General features: G+C 34.4%; 1 protein-coding gene across 3 annotated transcripts; it reads right to left on the bottom strand.

The window, feature by feature from the left end:
- Nucleotides 1–7965: 7965 nt before the first annotated feature.
- On the bottom strand, nucleotides 7966–15348 carry LOC143052361 (uncharacterized). 3 transcript variants are annotated; one of them, XR_012971097.1, is made up of 3 exons: nucleotides 14889–15348; nucleotides 13742–14387; nucleotides 8089–8218 (listed from the first exon to the last, which is right to left on the bottom strand). XR_012971097.1 is itself a non-coding variant. In XM_076225371.1 (2 exons), exons 1-2 carry the CDS (start codon nucleotides 13543–13545, stop codon nucleotides 8063–8065), a joined length of 1359 nt encoding a protein of 452 aa, XP_076081486.1. In that variant the 5' UTR covers nucleotides 13546–13715; the 3' UTR covers nucleotides 7966–8062. The 3 variants fall into 3 exon arrangements, 1 of the variants encoding a protein (XP_076081486.1); XM_076225371.1 differs by lacking the exons at nucleotides 13742–14387; nucleotides 14889–15348 and adding an exon at nucleotides 12343–13715 and having other exon boundaries at nucleotides 7966–8218; XR_012971096.1 differs by lacking the exons at nucleotides 13742–14387; nucleotides 14889–15348 and adding an exon at nucleotides 8720–9004 and having other exon boundaries at nucleotides 8082–8218.
- Nucleotides 15349–19170: the final 3822 nt, after the last annotated feature.

The raw sequence follows: 19170 nt of genomic DNA, 5'->3' as shown, positions 1-19170 counted from the left end.
TCAATAAATTTGAAGCATTTTGAAGTTTTTTGTATTTTTGCTGTTTCCATGGTAACGGCGGCCATTTTGAATATTCCAAAGTCAAACCCCCGCTGCAATTTTTTCCCTCCACAATCATATACCATTTAATGTCTCTAGAATAAATTAAACATTAATGTTCTAGAATGTTCTGTGAAAATTCAAGTTTTGACCTTTTTGCATTGTTTCCATGGTAACAACAGCGATTTTGGAAATTCCAACGCCAAATTCCACATCTTCCAATGTTGCTCATCGTTACTGTGGAGTTTCATTAAGTTTGGAACATTTTGAGATTTTTGATTTTTTTGGAGTAGTTACCATGGCAACATAGTAGTTCCAATGAGTGCCAAAATCATCCAACACCTGTATATAGTGGGCACCTACATTGTATTAAAATATAATGATTCTGAGTTAAATAGTATCCAAATAGTTCACCAAAACAAAAAACCGGATTTTTTCACATTTGTTCTGTTTCTATGGTAACGGCGGCCATTTTTTACCATTCCACTATCTCTTGCACAACTTAGTATGGGGGTTCATATTATGGTATAGTTCCATCAACATTGGTATTACCAGTTCTGAGAAATAGTATGGACAAAATGTGTGGAAGAATAAAAATAATAATAATAAAAAGAAAAAAAAGAAACGAACAATAACAATATGTCACCCCAACTCCGTTGAGGGTGCCATAACTAGATTTGTAATTGCTAGCAATAACGGATGGCACCCTCGTCCCCCTATTGCCAGGCGAGCGGCAGCCATTTTGGAAATTCCAAAGTCAAAGAGTGCATCTACACCTGCAAGTTATCATTTTTGCAAAATTTCATTAAGATTGGAGCATCTTGAAATTTTGGACAATTTTGCTGTTTCCATGGTTACGGCGGCCATTTTGGAAATTCCAACTTCAAAATGCAACTCCGCACATGCTAGTCACTATTCCTGTAAAGTTTCATCCAGTTTGCAGCACTTAATTTTTTTTTGGGAATTTTGAACATTTGTGCTGCAACCATGGTTACAGTAGATAATTCCAAAATTCTAAAAGCGTACATCTCATTGCCACATGTCATGTTATATGTCAGTACAGTTTCATTTACTTTGATGCACTACTCTCTGAGAAAATGCTGATTTGATGCATTTTTCCATAGGGTCAATGCAAAACTTGGCCCTAGTTTCCATGACAACGGCGGCCATTTTGAACTATCCATATATTGTCTTGACATCTTGGCATACTGGAAAACATTTTCATAAAGTTTCATCCAGTTGGATGTTATAACGAAAGAGTTAGAATTTTTGATATTTTAGCTGTTTCCATGGTAACGGCGGCCATTTTGAAAATTCCAAAGTCAAACTGGAAATCAGCACATGCCAGTTAACATTCCTGTGGAGTTTCTTCCAGTTTGGACCTCTTTGATTTTTTTCGCAATTGTGCTGTTTCCATGGAAACGGCGGCCATCTTGACCATTCCAAAGTCAGAGGGACAACTTCGCATGGTGGTCAACATTATACCATAGTTCCATCAACTTTGGTCCATTCTATTCTGAGAACTGCTCCGGACAAAAATAGTGGAAGAAAAATAATAATAAAAAAAAGAATAAAAAGAAACGTAGAATAACAATATGTCACCCCAACTCCGTTGAGGGTGCCATAACTAGAATTGCCATTGCAAGCAATAGCGAATGTCACCCTTCCCCTATTGCCACTAACCGGCAGCCATTTCAAAATGGTTTAACAGTGAATGCACATATATTTATGGCAATACATATTTCTGTAAATTTTCAGTTCATTCACAGCATTTTAAAAAATTTTACATTTCTGCTGTTTCCATGGCAACGGCAGCCATTTTGAAAATTTCAAAGTCAAAAGTATCATCTGTACTTGGCAGTTAACAATAATATCAAGTTTCATTAAGTTCAAAGCATTTTGAGAAATTTTGACTTTTTTGCAGTTTCCATGGCAACGGTGGCCATTTTGGAAATTCCAAAGTCAAAAGTCTCATCCAGATTTGCCAGTCAACTATCATATTAAGTTTCATCAATTTTGGAGCATTTTGAAATTTTTGAAACATTTGATCCTGTATCCATGGTAACAAAGTAGTTCCAATGATTGTCATAATCATTCAAAACCTGTATATAGTGGACAACTATATTGTATAAAAATTTGATGATTTTAAGTTCAAGCATACCAAAGTTATTCACCAAACCCGGAAGTTTTTGGAGCATTTTGACCTATTTGCATTGTTTCCATGGAAACGGCAGACATTTTGGAAATTCCAACGCCAATTTCCACATCTACCAAAGTTGCTCATCGTTATGCTAGAATTTCAAAAAATTTGGAGCATTTTCATATTTTTGAAATTTTTGGTGTAGTATCCATGGCAACATAGTAGTTCCAATGATTGCCAAAATCATCCCAAACCAGTATATGGGTGGCACCTTCATTGTATTAAAATATGATGATTCTGAGTTTAAGCATCTCCAAATTATTCCAAAAAAAAAAAAAGTGGAATTTTTCACAATTGTTCCGTTTCCATGGAAACGGCAGCCATTTTTTATGGTCTTAGACCCTACTGCAACCCGCAATTTTGTGTTCCCTATTATACTTAACTATCATTAAGATTGGTTCCATTGGCTCCGAGAAAAGTGGCGGACAAAATAGTTGGAAGAATAATAATAATAACAAAGAAACAGAGGAAAAGCAATATGTCACCCGACATTGTCGATCGGGTGACATAACTAGATTTGCCATTGCAAGCAATAGCGGATGGCACCCTTCCCAATTTGCCACTAAACTGCAGCCAGTTTTTAAAAATTCGAAAGTGAAAGACCGCAACTACAGATGTTTATTAACACTGTTGTCAAGTTTCCTCAATTTTGGAGCATTTTGAAGTTTTTGAATTTTTTGTAGTTTCCATGGCAACGGCGGCCATTTTGGAAATTCCGAAGTCAAAAGTCTGATCTTTACTTGCCATTGGTCATTTATAATGAGTTTCATTAAGTTTGGAGCATTTTGAGATTTTTGGACATTTTTGCTGTTTCCATGGTAACGGTGTCCATTTCGAAAATTCCAACAACAGTTTCAATATCGACTTATGCCATGTTATATATTCATAAAGTTTCTTTGAGTTTGATCTTATATTCCTTTAGAAAAGGCTGGTTTGATGTTTTTTCCCATAGGTTCAATGTTAAACTTTTCTCCAGTTTCCATGGCAATGGTACAGATTTTGCAGAAGCTAAGTACTGTTGGTACCTCAGGGCACCACTGCCAACATTTACATAAAGTTTTATTAGGTTGGCTCTTATAATAAAAGATTTAGAATTTGGATTTTTTTTTACATTTTTGCAGTTTCCATGGTAACGGCGGCCATTTTTTACCATTCCAATGTCTCTTGCACAACTTGACATGGAGGTTCATATTATGGTATAGTTCCATCAACATTGGTCTGACCAATTCCGAGAAATAGCGTGGACAAAATGTGTGGAAGAATAAAAATAAGAAAAAAAAGAAACGAACAATAACAATATGTCACCCCAACTCCGTTGAGGGTGCCATAACTAGATTTGCCATTGCAAGCAATAGCGGATGGCACCCTTCCCCTATTGCCAGGTGAGCGGCAGCCATTTTGAAAATTTCAAAGTCAAAGACCGCATCTATAGATGTCTGTTAACATTGTTGTAAAGTTTCCTTAATTTTGGAGCATTTTGAATTTTTTGTAGTTTCCATGGCAACGGCGGCCATTTTGGAAATTCCGAAGTCCAATGTGTTATCTTTACTTGACATTGATCATTTATAATGAGTTTCATTAAGTTTGGCGCATTTTGAGATTTTTTTACATTTTTGCAGTTTCCATGGTAACAGTGTTCATTTCGAAAATTCCAACTACAGTTTCAACATCGACTTATGCCATGTTATATATTCTTAAAGTTTCTTTGAATTTGATCTTATATTCCTTAAGAAAAGACTGGTTTGATTTTTTTCCCATAGGTTCAATGTTAAACTTTTCTCCAGTTTCCATGGCAATGGTAGAGATTTTGCAGAAGCTAAGTACTGTTGGTACCTCAGGGCACCACTGCCAACATTTACATAAAGTTTCATTAGGTTGGCTCTTATAACGAAAGATTTAGAATTTTGATTTTTTTTTACATTTTTTTAGTTTCCATGGTAACGGCGGCCATTTTTTACCATTCCAATGTCTCTTGCACAACTTCACATAGCGGTTCATATTATGGTATAGTTCCATCAACATTGGTCTGACCAATTCCGAGAAATAGCGTGGACAAAATGTGTGGAAGAATAAAAATAAGAAAAAAAAGAAACGTACAATAACAATATGTCACCCCAACTCCGTTGGCCCCAACTCCGTTGAGGGTGCCATAATAAGAAAAAAAAAGAAACGATGAATAACAATATGTCACCCCAACTCCGTTGAGGGTGCCATAATAATAATAAGAAAAAAAGAAACGAACAATAACAATATGTCACCCCAACTCCGTTGAGGGTGCCATAATAATAACTAGAATTGCCATTGCAAGCAATAGCGGATGTCACCCTTCCCCCTATTGCCACTAAGTTGCAGCCATTTCAGAATCGTTTAACAGTGAATGCACATATATGCATGGCAATACATCTTTCTGTAAATTTTCAGTACATAAACAGCATTTTAAAAATTTCACATTTCTGCCGTTTCCATGGCAACGGCAGCCATTTTGAAAATTTCAAAGTCAAAAGCCTCATCATTACTTGTCAGTTAACAATAATATCAAGTTTTATTAAGTTCAAAGCATTTTGAGAATTTTTTACTTTTTTGCAGTTTCCATGGCAACGGTGGCCATTTTGGAAATTTCAAAGTCAAAAGTCTCATCCAGACTTGGCAGTCAACAATCACATTAAGTTTGATCAATTTAGGAGCATTTTGAAATTTTTGAAATATTTGATCCTGTATCTATGGTAACAGAGTAGTTCCAATGATTGTCATAATCATTCAAAACCTGTATATAGTGGACAACTATATGGTATAAAAATTTGATGATTTTAAGTTCAAGCATACCAAAGTTATTCACCAAACCAGGAAGTTTTTGGAGCATTTTGACCTTTTTGCATTGTTTCCATGGAAACGGCAGACATTTTGGAAATTCCAACGCCAAATTCCACATCTACCAAAGTTGCTCATCGTTATGCTAGAATTTCAAAAAATTTGGAGCATTTTCATTTTTTTGAAATTTTTGGTGTAGTATCCATGGCAACATAGCAGTTCCAATGATTGCCAAAATCATCCCAAAGCAGTATATAGTGGGCACCTACATTGTATTAAAATCTAAAGATTTTAAGGTTAAGCATTCTCAAACAATTCACCTAACTCCAAAATTATATTTTTTCACCATTTTTCCGTTTCCATGGTGATGGCAGCCATTTTTTTAGTGCCAATATTAAAAAGCAACAGGAAAGTCAGGGTCCCTTGTTATAATGCACCATCATTCAGATTGGTTCCTTTGGCCCTGAGAAAGCGAGCGGACAAAATTAGGTGGAAGAAAAATAATAATAATTAAAAACCAATTGTTCAGAGAACAATTGAAAGTCTTTCCAAACTAAAGTAATTTGGATAAGAAGGTAGTTTCTTTATACTGATGCGATAAATGATGGTTTAATTATATTTTTGAGTGATATAAGGGAGATAATATGCTACTTCCGGTGAAATTAATGTCACATCCGGTCTCATATGATAGCTTCTTTCACACTGATTCCAAAAATATATAGTTTCTATATACTTTTGTATGTAGAATGGGAGATAATTGGCCACTTCCGGTTTGTTGGAAGTCATTTTTAGTCTTCAGTAATCTGTTCATGTATCTATATGACAAAATATATGGATTCTGGGTACTTTTAGGTGAAAGAAATTGCAAAAATAGCTACTTCCGGTTTTCTAAAGGTCACTTCCGGTAGCCATTTTTCAAGGTCATTAGTCACTTAACCTTTTGTATGAGGTCAAATGTCTTTATAATGAACTTAATTGAAGTTATAATCAAATAACTTCATATCAAGACATTTCAGGGGCACCAACTCCTATAAGATGCCATTTAATTGTATAAGACTAAATGTAACATATCTTCATTACAATAAAGCTGACATTTTGCACTTGTTCTTTTATGTGTATCTCTCAAAGTGTCGGAGAAAATGCAAAAACAAGCAAAAGTCACAATTTAGAACTTGACCTTGACCTTTGACCTTGACCTCATTTTCTAAGTTGGGACCCATTGGACTCAAATAAAAACATTCCAGGGTTATACGGTTAACAGTTTATGAGTTAACTAAACATACCGACAAATTTATTTTGTAAAGGTAGATAACTCCTATAAAATTTCATCGAATCGCTTCGATCCAAATGCGCCAAAAATTACTGAGGATGTAACGAACAATTTGTAAAAAGAATTTTGTCGCTATCTTTTTTTGTTACGAAGGAGATGCACACAGATGATAAACAGTGAATAGGGAGATAACTCTTACAAAGAAAATGGTTCGGCTTAGCAGGGTAAAATTTAAAAGCGCATAAACTATACGATACCATATGAGAAATATCTAAGCGACATATTGCGAAACAAACATTTATCGCAAGAACAAAATTTGGCGGAAAAAAAAAATAATAATAATAATAATAATCAGAAGAAAAACAATAAGTCTTTCCACAGAAAAGTGGAAAGACTTAATAATAGGGAAAAAGAAACAGAGGAAAAGCAATATGTCACCCGACATTGTCGATCGGGTGACATAATAATAGTGAAAAAGAAACAGAGGAATAGCAATATGTCACCCGACATTGTCGATCGGGTGACATAATAATAATAATAGTGAAAAAGAAACAGAGGAATAGCAATATGTCACCCGACATTGTCGATCGGGTGACATAATAACAAAGAAACAGAGGAAAAGCAATATGTCACCCGACATTGTCGATCGGGTGACATAATAACAAAGAAACGGAGGAATAACAATATGTCACCCGACATTGTCGATCGGGTGACATAAAAAAAGAAACGTAGAATAACAATACGTCACCCCAACTCCGTTGAGGGTGCCATAATAATAAAAAGAAAAAAAAGAAACGAACAATAACAAGATGTCACCCCAACTCCGTTGAGGGTGCCATAAAAATAATTAAAAACCAATTGTTCGGAGAACCATTGATGGTCTTTCCACCAGTAAAGACCCTTTTTATATGAAAATATTAAAATTTGATTTTAAATGTCTATTTTAGAGTCAAATGACAGCTTATTGAACGCTTATTCCAAAAATATATGGTTTCTATACAAAAAGATATAAATTAGGGAGACCATTTTTTACTTCCGGTTTAAAATATGTTACTTCCGGTAATTTTTTATTGTTTACTTAGCACTGATTCCAAAAATATATGGTTCTATATACTTTTTCATTAATTAAGTATAAAATATAGCTACTTCCGGTTTACAAAAGTTCACTTCCGGTTGTCTTTTTCTAGATCACATTGCTTGCAACCTAATTTAAAAAGTCCCATGTCTTAAACATGTATACATATGAGGTAAAAGCAAAGGTCAAAATCTAGAACGTTACATTTACCTATGACCTTGAGCTCAATTTCGAGGTCATCAACCAAGGACCTCAAATCAAAAGACTCTAGGCCTCTACAATATATTGTTAATGAGTTGTATTACCTAACAACAAATATTAGATATAAAAGGGGGCAAAACTGTCATCAAATGTCTACGTACTCTTTCGACTAAAATTTACGTGTTACGACATGTCGCAACTAACAATTTAGTAAAAATAATTTGTTGATAAGTTATACGGTGTCACAGACGGACGGATGGAGAAGTCTTTCAGTGCTATTTTACAATATTGACCAAAGAATCAACGATTAGAATAAATAAATTATTTAATAAACAAACAAAAAAATAAACAATTAAGAAGAAAAATACATCAAATTATTATAAATATATAAAGTCCAAATAAATAGTCCAGCAGCTTCAGTAGTTTGTATTGTATATCCAGATTACTTCCCTTTATATCGTTATGACGGTTATGGTATCGTTATGACAGTTATGGTATCGTGCACGACAGTTCCACTAAAATATGTAGATATGTTGTTTGATGAATTATCATGTATGATTGCGTTCAATCTGTATGACCACTCCTTAACACCGCAGCATTGTATTACTCTGGTGCAGGCTGGAACCTGGTAATAATATAATTGTACAAACTCTTTAGTACGATTATCAATTTAGATATGCTTTTTACTTGCACGTTCATGCAACATAAACATGAACTCTATAATCTCACGTTCATAAAATGAACATATATATTCTATTAATTTACATAGATAAATATACACATACATTTTATATGTAGCAAAATGTGTCATACTGTAATAAATATCATAACCTTGCATGATAGTTTCACGTACATAAGGAAATTCGGAACCTTGTACACATAAATATCACGTACATTCAATATGTACCCGTAATTAACAATCTTGTTCTTGTTCACTAGTAAAACCGCAAATATCTGAATATAAAACATTGTTTTCATATCTTTAAATCCGTTTACAAAATATTCTAAATTATACAATTTACATAATGGAAAATTATCTGCAGAAGTCTGAAAGTTTCGGAAATTTGATAAACAAAGTAACATACAGAAAAGTATATATAAATATATGTAAGAATAAAACACTTACCTCGGAATTGATGCACTATATACAGTAGAACCATTGTAGGTTAAATTTAGCTAACAAATATGAAATGCTCTAACGAGTGTGGCATCCTTCCACACGAAAATCCCAAGCAGAAATGAAATGACAACGTGTCCAAAGAAATCATCTGACCACTGTTTAAAAATAGCCAAACTTGTCCGAAGAACTCGATTGACCACTATTTAAAAATAGTCAACAGGTGTGTAAATAGGCCAAGCCTAATCAGTGTGCGTTTAAACACAGGTGAACCAAACTTGGGCCAAACGTACATATATACATCAAAGCGTATGTTAAAACTATGTATAAAATAAACCGTGAACAATAGGCGTCCTGCGCAAAGACTGCAAGTGCAATTCTCTGATCATGACGACAATTTCACAATCGTTATCTATATACAAGCTCGACTAAATAAATATGTGAATAACTCTATAAAATACATCTGGATCGTGACATCACCTCCCAAATTTGAGAAAGTATTCTTACTTTCATTTATCTCCACGATCCTATATACGACTCAAAAAATCTGCTCCAACGTTGTCCTTTCCTTTGATGGCAACAATCCTGAACCTATACGGCTGTAACAAGAGTGACCATCTCATCAATCGTGCATTTGCAATTTTAGACTTTTGCAAATATATCAAAGGTTGATGGTCGGTCTCTAATATAAACTGTTTACCATATAAATACCTTTGAAATTTGCTGATTGCCCATACAATGGCTAGGCATTCTTTCTCGATAGTGGAGTAATTTCGTTCACTAGCTTTCAGTTTTTTACTAGCGTACGATACAGGCAATCTAATATTATCTTCATCCTGTAGCAGTATAGCGCCTATTCCATTATCAGAAGCATCAGTTTGAAGGATAAATACCTGAGAAAAGTTCGGCAACTTTAAAACAGGAGCTTTTACTAATGCATTCTTCAAACTTGAAAATGCTCTTTCATGAATAGCTTCCCAACATACCTGATTTGGTTGTCCCTTTTTCGTCAGATCAGTAAGCGGACTTGCTATATCTGAGAAATTGGGAACAAACTTTCTGTAAAATTCAGCCATGCCAATGAAACTTCTAACTTGTTTCTTGATTGTAGGCCTATGAGCATTTTTGATTACCTCAATTTTATCTGGATTTGGTGAAAGGCGATCTGTTCCGACAATGTGACCTAAAACTTCAAGACTGCTATACGCTATATAACACTTTGAGGGTCTTGCTGACAAATTAGCAGATGCCAACCTCTCAAATACACTCTCCAAAACCTCCATATGGTGATTAAAAGAACGTGTGTACACAATAATATCGTCAACAAAGTTATCAACGTTTTCCAACCCTTCTAAAACTTTTCTCATACAACGTACAAAAGTAGCACCACTATTGACTAAGCCAAATGGCAGAACCTTGAATTGGAACAATCCTCTAGGTGTTTGGAATGCTGTTTTGGGTTTTGCAGCATCCACAAGACTAATTTGCCAATATCCCTTGGTTAAGTCAATTTTAGATATAAACTGATAACCAGACAACTTTGAAAACATCTCTTCTATATTACCCATCGTTTCTGCGTCGAAAATTGTAATACTATTTAAACCTCTAAAATCTATACAAAACCGATTACTCTGATCTTTCTTCTTCACAATCACAAATGGACTTGAATAAGGACTATCTGATCGCTCAATGATATCCATTACTAACATCTTATCGACTTCCTTATTTACCGTGTCTAGCATAGCATATGGTATGGGATAAGGTTTAAATCGAACAGGATCATCAGAAGTCAACTTGATATCGTGCTGTAGTACATTTGTCCTACCTGGAATATCTGTTAACACGTGTGAGAACTTATCTAGTAAACACTGTACCTTAACTGTTTCATTTGCTTTTAAAGCTTCGTTGATATGAACATCTCGTAATGTCTCCTTAGCAACTGCAACGGGCGTTTCGATTAACTCACTTTCGTAATTGTCTACATCGTCTGTATCTTCATTTTCGAGATCTATAACTGATACTGTAGCAACAAAACCTACCTTGTGATCTGGTGCAGTAACGCACACGTTAGTTTGCTCACGTTCAACATACAGTTTCAGCATGTTGACATGAAACATTTTAAGTTTTCCTCTCATATCAATTCTGTAATCAAGGTCACTGATCTTTTCTACTATAGAGAATGGTCCTTTCCAATGCATCAGCAACTTATTTGCTTTAGTGGGTAGTAGCACCAATACCTTTTGACCTACCTTCATCTTTCTTGAACGTGACTTTCTGTTATATATACGTGACTGTTTACGTGAAGCTTTCTCCAAGTTTTGTTTAACCAATTCACAAGTCGACTCCAATCTTTCTCGTAAATTGATAACATACTCGTATGTGGACCTCACTTCAGGATCAGTAATTTCTCTAGTCCACAATTCTTTAAGAATTGTCATTGGACCTCTGACTGGCCAACCATATACCAATTCAAATGGGGAAAATAAAACACTCTCCTGAGGTACTTCTCTGTAGGCAAATAATGCTGGTCCTAAATACTTATCCCAATCTCGCGGACGCTCTGCACATAGTCGCTTCAACATCAGCTTCATCGTACCGTTAAACCTTTCAACGAGTCCGTTACACATAGGATGATACGGTGTGGTAGTAAGCTGCCGAAGTGAAATCAGTCTACTTACCTCAGACATTAAATTGGAAGTAAATTGTGCGCCCATATCTGTCAACATCTCTCTTGGAAAACCTACCCGACAAAATATATCAATCAATGCTTCCGCTACCCTTTCTGTCTCGATAGATGGTAACGCTACTCCTTCTTGATACCTTGTAGCGTAATCAACAAGTGTTAGTATATACCGATTTCCTTTATCAGTCACTGGTACTAAAGGTCCAACTATATCTACAGCTACTCTGCGAAAAGGTACATCTATGATAGGGGTTTTACCCAAAGGAGCTCTAACTTGCTTACCTTTTGGTACAGTGCGTTGGCAAATATCACAGGATTGGCAATACCGCTTAACATCGGATTCAACTCCTGGCCAGTAAAACTCTGATAATACACGATAAACTGTACGTCGTGTAGCCATATGTCCCGCCATCAATGACTCGTGTGCTAATTTCATGACATCGCTTCTATAAACTTCAGGAACGACCAATTGACGGAATAACTTACCATTTTCTACTTTCGGCGACATAAATTCTCTATACATAAGTTTCTTTTTCAATATGTAATTTACCTTTGTACCATTGGTCTTCTCAAAGTTTCTGCCTTCAGCTACATACTGTCTAAGCTTCGACAAACTTGCATCAGACTGCTGTTCATGCTCAATGTCCTCTAGACTAACATCCTTAATACTTCCTGGAACTTTTAATTTCGGATATGGATTATCTCTCTTCTTCGCTTGCTGTCGAGTTACTACACTTACCGTCGGAGATATATCGGGATCATAAGGCTCCCTAGCACCATCTATGTTTCCTATAATAACATCATATAATGGTTGTTCCATACACCATGCTTTTACTTCACCTTGATAATAAGGACTGTCTATAGTAATTATAGCTATAGGTACTTTAACACTCGATCCATCAGCTAATACACATGTCTGATAATCGTCTAGAAAACAATCTATACTTACAAGACTTTTCTTTATAACAACTCCATTACATCCTGTATCGCGAAGTACTGTCACAACACGGTTACCTAACTTACCTTTAGCTACAGGCATTTTGATTGGTTTCTTTTCACACTGTTCAGGTATTGTAAGATTACTTACCTGTGTAGTAATAATGCTATCAGTAAGAGTAATAACATTCCCGCAGATTGGAGTTTCCTTCCCCCGTGAACCACTATTTTGTACATTACCAACCTTGTTTTTCAATAATGGACAGTTCGATATCAAGTGATCTGATTTGTTGCACTTAAAGCACTTTCTATCAAACCTGTTTCCACCGCCATAACCTCCTGTATGTCTATTTCTATCTCTGTCACTTTGCTTTGGCGGTTCTTGGTTCCGTGCATTGTTGGGTTTTTGAGACGGCTGTGACTTACCTTTTTGAGTCTGATTTGTAAGTGAAACTATATTTACTCGCCTTGCCTCCTTAAATTGATCAGCATACCGAGTCATATCATCTATGGACTTCGGTACTCTCTCTTTCAGAAATAACATTACCTCGTTATTACATATGTGTAAAAACTGATCTCTTAACATAAGATCATAAAGTCCATCAAACGTCTTCACAACATTAGACATATCAATCCACCTACTAAAATAACTACCCAAACGAACAGAAAACTGTTGAAACGTTTCACCAAACTCTGGACGACAAGATCTGAACTTCTGCTTAAAGCCATCTTCAGTCATGTTATACCTCTTCAACAAACATGTCTTAAGAGCATCATAATTTAATGCTTGATCTGAGGGCATCAAAGCGTACACATTTAATGCATTACCTTTAAGAAGTGCACTCAAATGAGTGGCCCATATTGATTTGTCCCATTTTTGCGATATAGCATACCTTTCATAACGACGCAAATATGCATCCATATCATCAGTACCTTCCTCAAAAGGGGGTAGTTTAGGTACCTTTGAGGGGTTAACATTACCTTTTTCTTCCCTGTGTTTTTCCGTTTCAAATAAACGAGTATTATCTAGCCTTTTCAATTCCAACTCATGTTCTAATCTTACCTTTTCAACTTCCCATTCTTCTTTTTCTCTTTCTCTTTCAAAACGTCTATCATCGCGTTGTTTCGCCTGTTGTGACTCAATTAACCTAATTAAATCTTCATTGGCTAACCCCAATGACTCACCATACTGTCTTAACTCTTTAAGACCCTCCATGATTATTTCCTGCTAATATGACTTGCTATGTAACAATAAACTAGACCAAGGACAATGCTCAATATATCACATATATATCTCTCGTAACACTACGCTTTAGTATCACAGTTGACCATAGCCTGGTCCACAAGTGTCAATCACAACACAAAATAAACAATCGCCTTAGTCTAAATCTACTCTAAATAACAATACCTACATTAAATCTACTGTTTGTACTTGCAGCGTGCAACAACCCCGAGGCACTGTAGTGTAGAAATTTTACAAATTCTGAGGTTCCAAACTATCAGGTTTCTGTCGACATTACAGTTTCTGAAAAATACAATAGTAAGCTTTACTACACGTTATAAATGTATATTCAATGTATATAAAAAAAATAATTCTTCTATAGAAAATATAAATTTAACTTCAAAATGTATAAGAAAAAACACTTCAGACTTATCCCACTTCTGACACCAATTGTCACAGACGGACGGATGGAGAAGTCTTTCAGTGCTATTTTACAATATTGACCAAAGAATCAACGATTAGAATAAATAAATTATTTAATAAACAAACAAAAAAAATAAACAATTAAGAAGAAAAATACATCAAATTATTATAAATATTAAAGTCCAAATAAATAGTCCAGCAGCTTCAGTAGTTTGTATTGTATATCCAGATTACTTCCCTTTAAATCGTTATGACGGTTATGGTATCGTTATGACAGTTATGGTATCGTGCACGACAGTTCCACTAAAATATGTAGATATGTTGTTTGATGAATTATCATGTATGATTGCGTTCAATCTGTATGACCACTCCTTAACACCGCAGCATTGTATTACTCTGGTGCAGGCTGGAACCTGGTAATAATATAATTGTACAAACTCTTTAGTACGATTATCAATTTAGATATGCTTTTTACTTGCACGTTCATGCAACATAAACATGAACTCTATAATCTCACGTTCATAAAATGAACATATATATTCTATTAATTTACATAGATAAATATACACATACATTTTATATGTAGCAAAATGTGTCATACTGTAATAAATATCATAACCTTGCATGATAGTTTCACGTACATAAGGAAATTCGGAACCTTGTACACATAAATATCACGTACATTCAATATGTACCCGTAATTAACAATCTTGTTCTTGTTCACTAGTAAAACCGCAAATATCTGAATATAAAACATTGTTTTCATATCTTTAAATCCGTTTACAAAATATTCTAAATTATACAATTTACATAATGGAAAATTATCTGCAGAAGTCTGAAAGTTTCGGAAATTTGATAAACAAAGTAACATACAGAAAAGTATATATAAATATATGTAAGAATAAAACACTTACCTCGGAATTGATGCACTATATACAGTAGAACCATTGTAGGTTAAATTTAGCTAACAAATATGAAATGCTCTAACGAGTGTGGCATCCTTCCACACGAAAATCCCAAGCAGAAATGAAATGACAACGTGTCCAAAGAAATCATCTGACCACTGTTTAAAAATAGCCAAACTTGTCCGAAGAACTCGATTGACCACTATTTAAAAATAGTCAACAGGTGTGTAAATAGGCCAAGCCTAATCAGTGTGCGTTTAAACACAGGTGAACCAAACTTAGGCCAAACGTACATATATACATCAAAGCGTATGTTAAAACTATGTATAAAATAAACCGTGAACAATAGGCGTCCTGCGCAAAGACTGCAAGTGCAATTCTCTGATCATGACGACAATTTCACAATCGTTATCTATATACAAGCTCGACTAAATAAATATGTGAATAACTCTATAAAATACATCTGGATCGTGACATACGGCTTTTGAAAATAAGTGAAATTAAGCCAAAATCAAAATTTATAATATGACCTTGACCTTTGACCTTGACCTTATTTTCATTTTTTTGAACCAAGGATCTCAAATCAAAAGACCCTAGGTCTCTATCACTTATAGTTTATCAATTAGAAATGCATATTCTTATATTAAACATAAAAGGGGGGATACCTCTCATATGGAATCTATATACGGCTTCGGTCAAAATAAAACAGAACATCCTCAGGATATAACGAGCAATTTGGAAAAATAAATTCATTGGTTTCTTATACGGTTGCGAAGCCTTAGAGATAACAAGGAAAACAATGTTCGGGGAGATAACTCTTCTTTGGGAAAGTATTCGGTTAAGCAGAGTTGGTTTCAAAAGTGTATAAACTGTTCGATATCATATTCCAAAAATCTAAGCGACATCTTGTGAAACAAAAAAACAGCGAAGGAAAAACATTAGGCGGAAGAAGAAAAAAAAATTAAAAACCAATTGTTCAGAGAACAATTGAAGGTCTTTCAACCAATAAGGATCTATTTAGATATGAAAATATTAAAATTCAGTTGAAAATGTCAGTTCCTATGGCTTAATGATGTATAAATATGAATTTTAAGCAAAGGTCAAAATCTAGAATGTCCAATTAACCTATGACCTCTCAATTTCAAGGTCATCAATCAAGGATCCCAAATCAAAAGACCCTTGGTCTGTATTATGTATGGTTCATGAGTAAAATCACTTTACGCATAATTCTAAATATAAGAGGGGCGAAAACTCCCATTTATTGTCTACGCACCCTTGCAACCAAAATTTATAAGATTCGACATGTGCCAACTAACAATTTAGTAAAAATAATTTGTAGATATCTTATAAGGTGAATGAAAATAAGTGAAAATAAGCCAAAATCAAAATTTAGAATTTGACCTTGACCTTTGACCTTGACCTAATTTTCATTTTTTTGGACCAAGGATCTTAAATCAAAAGACCCTAGGTCTCTATGAGGGACGTTTTCGATGTGCAACATTGTATTTTGCTTTATACGAGAAAGGACTTCGAATCACGGTACAAAGCGGCATAACTCTAGTTAAATTAATATGACTTGTCTGTGATACCGTGTGATTTTGCATTTATTTCTTTTACTCTTTGTGATTTCAAATTCTCTTTTTTAATCATATAGTAATAGCAATATGTTTGTTTATATCCGAATTTTCTTGTTTTAAAAAATTTCATTAATGAAATTTGTTGAGGAATAAATGTGTAGTATTTTGTATGACTTCTTTTTTAGCAGGTTAGTTAATGTACTTGCATAATTAAAGAAGGCCCTGGCTTCGGTTAAATGGAAAATGTAACAATAATGAAATTATTATTGTTACATTGGAGACTAAATGCCGGAATGCATGGTTGGTTAACGACCTGTTTAATTACGAATGTAACAATAATTATTGAGGCTACGGTTACATTGCGTTATTGTTACATGAAAAACAGCAATGTACGATTGGACTACTAATATGTACTAAATAATAAAAGTTGAATATTTATTTTAACTTTACAATACATACATTGATTACATACAATTTCTTTACTGTATTTTTTTTTAAATTTACAATGACAATTTCTACAAATCCAGTAAGTGGTTTTTCAAGCATGTTTAAGTCCTACACATTTTTGATGAACGAAATTACGTCCTCCATGGATACATGTACATACAGAAGTTCCCAGTTTTTAAGTTACGGTTGGCAAATTTTCGATCGATGTATCAAATTTTTTTTTAAGAACTGCGTTTGTATAGCTGTTTGGAATTTGTGTCTTGATATTGTTTCAGTTTCGTTTAAATTTTTATCCTAAACAAAATTGGTAATAGGAATCTCTTCATCCATTGTTCAAAGTATAATGACAGTAATAAGAGTAGGTGTGCAGTTAAATGCTTAAAAGTATATGAAGGCACTGGCTACGGTTACTTGGAAATGTAACAATTACAAACAAAAAAATTGTTACATTGGAGACTTATTGCCGGAATGAAAAAAAGAAACAAAACTATAGCCAGTGCCTTCATATTGGGATCGCTCCTTTGAACATTCTCACCATTTCCGGCGCTAATCGAGGTATTGCGTACACAACCCATTCTATTTGTCAAGTTCACACACGTGCACGTTATTCTACAATTTTACTTTAAAATTTCCTTTCCCGATAGCTTTCCCTTTTCTTAAACTACACGACAAGGCATTATCATGGTATCAATCTTTGCTGGAGATTCAATAAATATTTTCTTGTACTATTATTTCTTGAATTTCCACATGTACGAATAATACAACATACGAAATCTGCAAATGCATATTATCTTGAGAATGGCTATAATAAGGTCAAAAGATGAACCCGTATATGAATTTCAGAAAAATAAAACAATACGGAGTTTTTTTTATATAACTTCCCGTTGCATAGATCACTGTCTGTGTTATGCCTTAGCATTGTGTATATGCGTATTGTTAAGTGTAATTATAAAGATTTGTGCAATTACTGTTATAGTTATATGCTTTAAATGTGCTGGTGTCATGATATAAATGTACTAGTGTCATGATATAAATGTACTGGTGTCATGATATAAATGTACTAGTGTCATGCTATACATGTAAGTGTACTGGTGTCATGATATAAATGTATAAATGTACAATGTAATGCTATACGAATGTACGTATGTAATGGTATACTGCTATACGATTGTACCAAGAGCGATGTAATGAGAATATATTCATCCAATATGATGCTAAAAATGTTTCTAGTGCAAATTCATTTGAATGTATCCAGTAAAATGTAAGGAGACCACTTCTAAGCAATGATCGTAACTCATAAACTCGGCAATAAAATCAGGACCTCTAGAAAGTTTGGAAAGGCGATAACCTTGCTTTGGAAGTTGGCAAGGAGACTGTTCATAATGTAATGCTATACGAATTTATCTTGCATATTGTGTCTGTATCTAATGTAAATAAATTGGTTTTGTTTATATTTACCAATCCAACAGAGAGACACCAGCAAAGGTTCAACGGATGCCATGCCAGTACTAGATCCGGTATAGAGAGGACTTTTGGTATTTTGAAAAGACGATTTCATGTCCTGCATTCTGATGTATATGTAAAGTAAATACAGATTTGACATTGCATTTCATACATAAATAAAGTCCATGAAATGGTTACACCAAAATGGCTGAGAGATGTTTGTTAAACGTCCGTGAGACTGCAACCCGAATATATAAAATTGGGAAAAAACGCCTTGATCAACAAAAGGCTGTCCTTAAGGATCTTTGTCAAGTGTTGTAAATTTGTCTTCAATTTAGAATTTTGAATATGCATTTGGTATCACCGCGCTCACTTTTCTAGAACAGTTATACAAGTACAAAAAATGAACTATAATGTCAAAACATTGAGTAAAAGATATTTTAAATGACTATTGCATATTATCTATATATCAAGACATATAAAATAGGATATATTTCTGCATGCATGACACCTTTCCATTTATTATTTATTGCACTACATAACTTGAAACTTAAATGACCAGAAAAAGTCTGCAGGATTTTTGGTGCATGTGCATTGTTGCATAACATCGCCTTGTCCAGAAATGAACCGTTGGTGAATGACGACGGTGCTAGTGTTCGACTTGATCAGCCCGTGCAAGTGTCAGCCTTTCTGGGAGTGCAAGATGGAAGAAACACGAGAGAACACGTTGCCAGAGTATTTTTTAGCAACTGAAATATATATTATAAACACTTTAATATGCTTTCTTACTTTTTCATAGACACATGATCCTAACCAATAAAAGA

The sequence above is a fragment of the Mytilus galloprovincialis genome, chromosome 11 (assembly GCF_965363235.1).
Source record: "Mytilus galloprovincialis chromosome 11, xbMytGall1.hap1.1, whole genome shotgun sequence".
Classification (NCBI taxonomy): domain Eukaryota; kingdom Metazoa; phylum Mollusca; class Bivalvia; order Mytilida; family Mytilidae; genus Mytilus; species Mytilus galloprovincialis.
Note: the sequence above shows the minus strand (reverse complement) of the source record. Positions and strands in the feature narration are given on the sequence as shown.

Coding starts and splice junctions, on each gene's coding strand:
- LOC143052361 (XM_076225371.1), bottom strand. CDS start 13,545: ATGGAGGGTCTTAAAGAGTTAAGACAGTATGGTGAGTCATTGGGGTTA. Junction 8,219..12,342: donor TTGTTATAAAGAAAAGTCTT/GTAAGTATAGAT, acceptor TATTATTACCAG/GTTCCAGCCTGCACCAGAGT.